The sequence below is a fragment of the Glycine max genome, chromosome 6 (assembly GCF_000004515.6).
Source record: "Glycine max cultivar Williams 82 chromosome 6, Glycine_max_v4.0, whole genome shotgun sequence".
NCBI lineage: Eukaryota > Viridiplantae > Streptophyta > Magnoliopsida > Fabales > Fabaceae > Glycine > Glycine max.
Window position 1 is genome coordinate 18,214,369 of NC_038242.2, and position 4,066 is coordinate 18,218,434.

Consider the following 4,066-nt stretch of genomic DNA (forward strand, 5'->3'; position numbering starts at 1 on the left):
TTTCTCCCAAATTCATTTGCTGAGATAAAATAGTTAAATTGCATTAAGAGTAAAGATGTATTCCAAGCTAAATAACAGTCATATAGGAAATTGCTATGCTGGATCTAATGTGTGCATGCACCATTTGTACAACATGTGGCAAAGGCAATACATGAACAATGACCATGATGATTATCGTTCTTGGATTTAACCAATCTTAATAATGGAAACAAATTAAAGAGGAATCCTTACATAGCAGGGCCGTGTACAGACATTTTGGGGCCTAAGGCGAAAATGTTAAAGAGGTCGTTTTTTTACAAGAATTTTGAAGAGACTTAGTATATTATATAAAATATCAATTTTTATATTAATCTTCTAGCATTTTTAGCTGCAAAATCATTTATCAGAGTTTTATAATCAAGCAATTCTAACACTTCACTTTCACCATTGTCAGTATTATCTCTAGGTGGTTGTTCTACACCGTTATCAGTATTATCTATAGGTGGTTGGTCTATAATATTTTCCTCGTTGTCAGTATGATCTATCAGTGGTTGTTCTATCACATTTTCACCTATTGAACTTGCTTCTGCGTCATTTTCATGAATAATAACAAATTTATCAAGGGCACCACGTTGAGATTCAATTAGCTTTTCAACTTTTTGTTTTTTCTTCAATTTTTCATAACCAGATTCATACTTTCTATTTGACATTTTCTTTTGTAAATAATCAAAATAAAAAAATTAACTAAATATTAAAGAAATCTAAATAAACTAAACTCTAAAATAAATATAGAAAATGATGATCGATGAACAGAACGATAGAACCTGAAATTGGAAACAGATAGAGATTTTGTTGTTTAGATGTTGTGTCAGGCGCAAGGGTGCTACGTGATACGTGTTGTATTGCTGCGTACCCAGAGTCATGCCCGTGAAATGAATCGTTCCACCAATCCACCGAGATGGAGATGAAAGGCTCTGTACGTGGGACGCCGGGATGTATGTGGTTTATAGGCATTCAGAATCCAGAGAGGTTGAGCCGCATAGACAAAGTTTGATCAATAGACAATAGGTTTCCTTCAAGTGAAGAAGAAGAATAGATTTTTTTTATGAACAGAAGATAAGGAGATGAAAAAACGTGAAAAATACAGTCTGGAGAGTGAGATATGTTAGTTAGGGAATTGAGATGGGTTAAAGGAAAGTTAATAGGGATTTACTTTTTTGGGATAAATAAAATACTTTAAATGACGATAATTGTAATATTGGTTAATTTTTAAAAAGATGATATTGATTGACTAATTTTTAGGGAAGAGAGAGATTCTAAATTATTTTATTTTGATCAGTTAAAATTTGTTAATAGTTAGTAATAAAAAAAATTTAGGGACCTAAAAAAATTTTTTTTTTGGGTCTTAGACTGATGCCTAATTTGCCTAAGACATTGCATGGCCCTGTTACACAGTTGGGATTTTGTGTTGAGACATACAGTGGAATAAATGTACGACAATGGCACAAATCCTTTGAGAAACAAATTGTCTCCTTTGAATAAATGTACAACTATGTTTGCAATGAATGATGATGATATTTTTGTATTCTAAATCAATGCAAACTTGTGTCTCCTTTCCGTCTCTTCTGGCATCAGATTCATCTACTCTCTTACAAGAAACAAATTGTTGAGTCTATCTTGAACGTCAAACATTCCATACTCAATGTGCTCATAAGCTTGGTTACCAAGAAAATCCTGCAACCTCCCAATGAAGTTTCCATATGCTGGCAACAAGATCTTTTCTATGGATTCTATTATTTTTCTCCTTAGCTCCTCAGTGAAGACAAACCACGTAGACTGAATGTTGCATATATCGTCGAAGTGTCCGTTGAAGGAACGAAGCTTGTTTTTCATTAACTGTGCCGCAACATTAGGCTCTGACTCATTGATATCCAGCTTCAAAATATCCAAGATCTTATTCCATGGGTTTCTCAGATAGAGTTGAAGGTTTTCTTTGATACTAGTTGTGTTTTTTTTAATCCAGTCATTTCCAAGAATATGTCTCAATCCACGCTGCATTGCCCTTCGTTGTATGTAGCTTCGATTGTTGATGATGAAAACGTAACCCAAAATAGGATCATGGTAATTTTGGGAGTTGGCTTCCAAACTGCTGTCTAACAGGTCTGTTATCAGTGGAAACTTTCTTTGTTCATCAGTCATGGGGTTCAAAGAACCTCGCCAATCCTTATCTATTTTGTCAGCGTAGTCCAACACATCAAGGGTAATCTGATGAACCCTGCCGCCGGGAACAATGGCTTTCTCCTTAACACCGTAAGTAAGAGTTAACAATTCCCCGAACTTACGTATTCCGTGTAATGCTGAGTAAATGTTCAAATCCATCAACAACTTGTCCCGCAATGCAGGGTAACTGGCCAAACTCTTCCGAAACCCGAACCTATGTATTCCGGGTAATGCAGGGTACTTATCCTCAAGGGGAATGGACCCTTCAAAGACGCATTCACAGAGTCTTCTTTCATTGGGTAATAGTATCCTATCAGCTAAGCACAAAGCTTTTATAAAAAACTCGGTCTTAATCGTGTTGCCAATTTTGAGCTCTATCAACGCTGATAGTATCTCACTCAGAAACTCCCTCCGCCAAGTAATGTACACGTCAATGCATTCCTCCCTTAACCCTGCTGTCACCATCAGCCTTACACATTCACGAAGGTCATTGATAATAACTGATGGCAGAGAATCCACCACCAAGTTGTCATCGCAATGCAATTGCAGATCTGGAGTCTGGACAAGACTAGCTTTGAGGTATTCCTCAGCATGCTTGAAAATTGTTAAAATAACATTTTCATTCTCCTTCTTTAGGGCCTCTATGCAACCCATGAACTGTGTCACAATACTATTGTTATCACTATCATTAATTCTTTGTTGTGATTCAGTGACTAACAATCCTAGATCCTCAATTTGTGGAGGGGAATCAGCCTCTTGTGCCACAGATACAATAGCCTGGGGGGAATCCACTTGAGTAACACTAGAACTAGGTTTAGCATCTCTCAGAGGAGTTTTCTTTGAACCAAACATCCTCTCTCAATCTCTCTCTAAAAAAACAGTGATCTTGTGTATCAATTTGGTCCTGGAACTTCAAAACAAGCAAAAATCCAAAGATCAAATTCAAGTTCTTTAGCATAAACCCTCCACTAAAAATTGAATTTTGAAATTAAGATGAATCCAAATTCATATCAATTAAAGTGGAATTACGTAAATTGAAGTTCAAAGAAATGTATAATCGCAGAACTGAAAGTGAAAACTAGATAAGAATGATAAAAAGAAAGGCCAGAACAGAACATAGTTGTAGAAAGAGAAAGGAAGGTACCTGCTGATGAAAAAAATGTAATTACACGAAGGAAGGAGGGAAGTATAGACAACGAATATGAGGCTAAGAGGGTTGGATGGTTTCAACGCGGAAGCTCTGCAAAATCCCGTTGAAAATTCACGCGATTGCTCACCGCTGATGTATGCGCTCGTTTGAATTAATATGACAGTTGTCAGCGATGACATTTTCTTTAAATCATCAATATTATATTATTAGTCAGTAACCCGTGCATACGCACGAGTTACTCGATTAACCAAACTTCAAAGGTTGATGTTCATGTGAATTTGAAACCCGTGCATACGCACGAGTTACTCGATTAACCAAACTTCAATGGGATTACTTGATTTAGGGACTTCAAAGGTTGATGTTTATGCGAATTTAAAATCTGTGCATACGCATAGAATACTTGATTAAGGAAACTTGATGTTCATGCAAAACAATTGTTTCAGATGACAAACTTAACAAACTATATTAAGATGAATCTCATAAGGCTCAAACATAGTAAACAAAATAAATGTTTAAAACTAAAAGGGTTAAAAAGTAAAAAGAAAGTGTAATTAAATATAGAATTGAAATTTCAAATAAGTCAAATAATTTTTTTATAAATATATGATAGCATGTCAATTATAATATAAATTACTCTATATTTACATTTTTCAGGTCACATAACAATTGTTAATTTACACTTAAACACTGAATTTCAAACACCTCAACAATGACCAC

General features: G+C 35.2%; 1 protein-coding gene across 2 annotated transcripts; it reads right to left on the bottom strand.

Moving 5' to 3' along the window:
* Nucleotides 1-1,393: 1,393 nt before the first annotated feature.
* On the bottom strand, nt 1,394-3,506 carry LOC102669093 (exocyst complex component EXO70B1). Of its 2 annotated transcripts, none has more exons than XM_041016618.1 (2): nt 3,344-3,506; nt 1,394-3,103 (listed from the first exon to the last, which is right to left on the bottom strand). In XM_041016618.1, exon 2 carries the CDS (start codon nt 3,049-3,051, stop codon nt 1,621-1,623), a length of 1,431 nt encoding a protein of 476 aa, XP_040872552.1. In that variant the 5' UTR covers nt 3,052-3,103; nt 3,344-3,506; the 3' UTR covers nt 1,394-1,620. The 2 variants fall into 2 exon arrangements, with proteins under 2 accessions (XP_040872552.1, XP_025984511.1); XM_026128726.2 differs by having other exon boundaries at nt 1,402-3,109.
* Between the last annotated feature and the right edge of the window lie 560 nt (nt 3,507-4,066).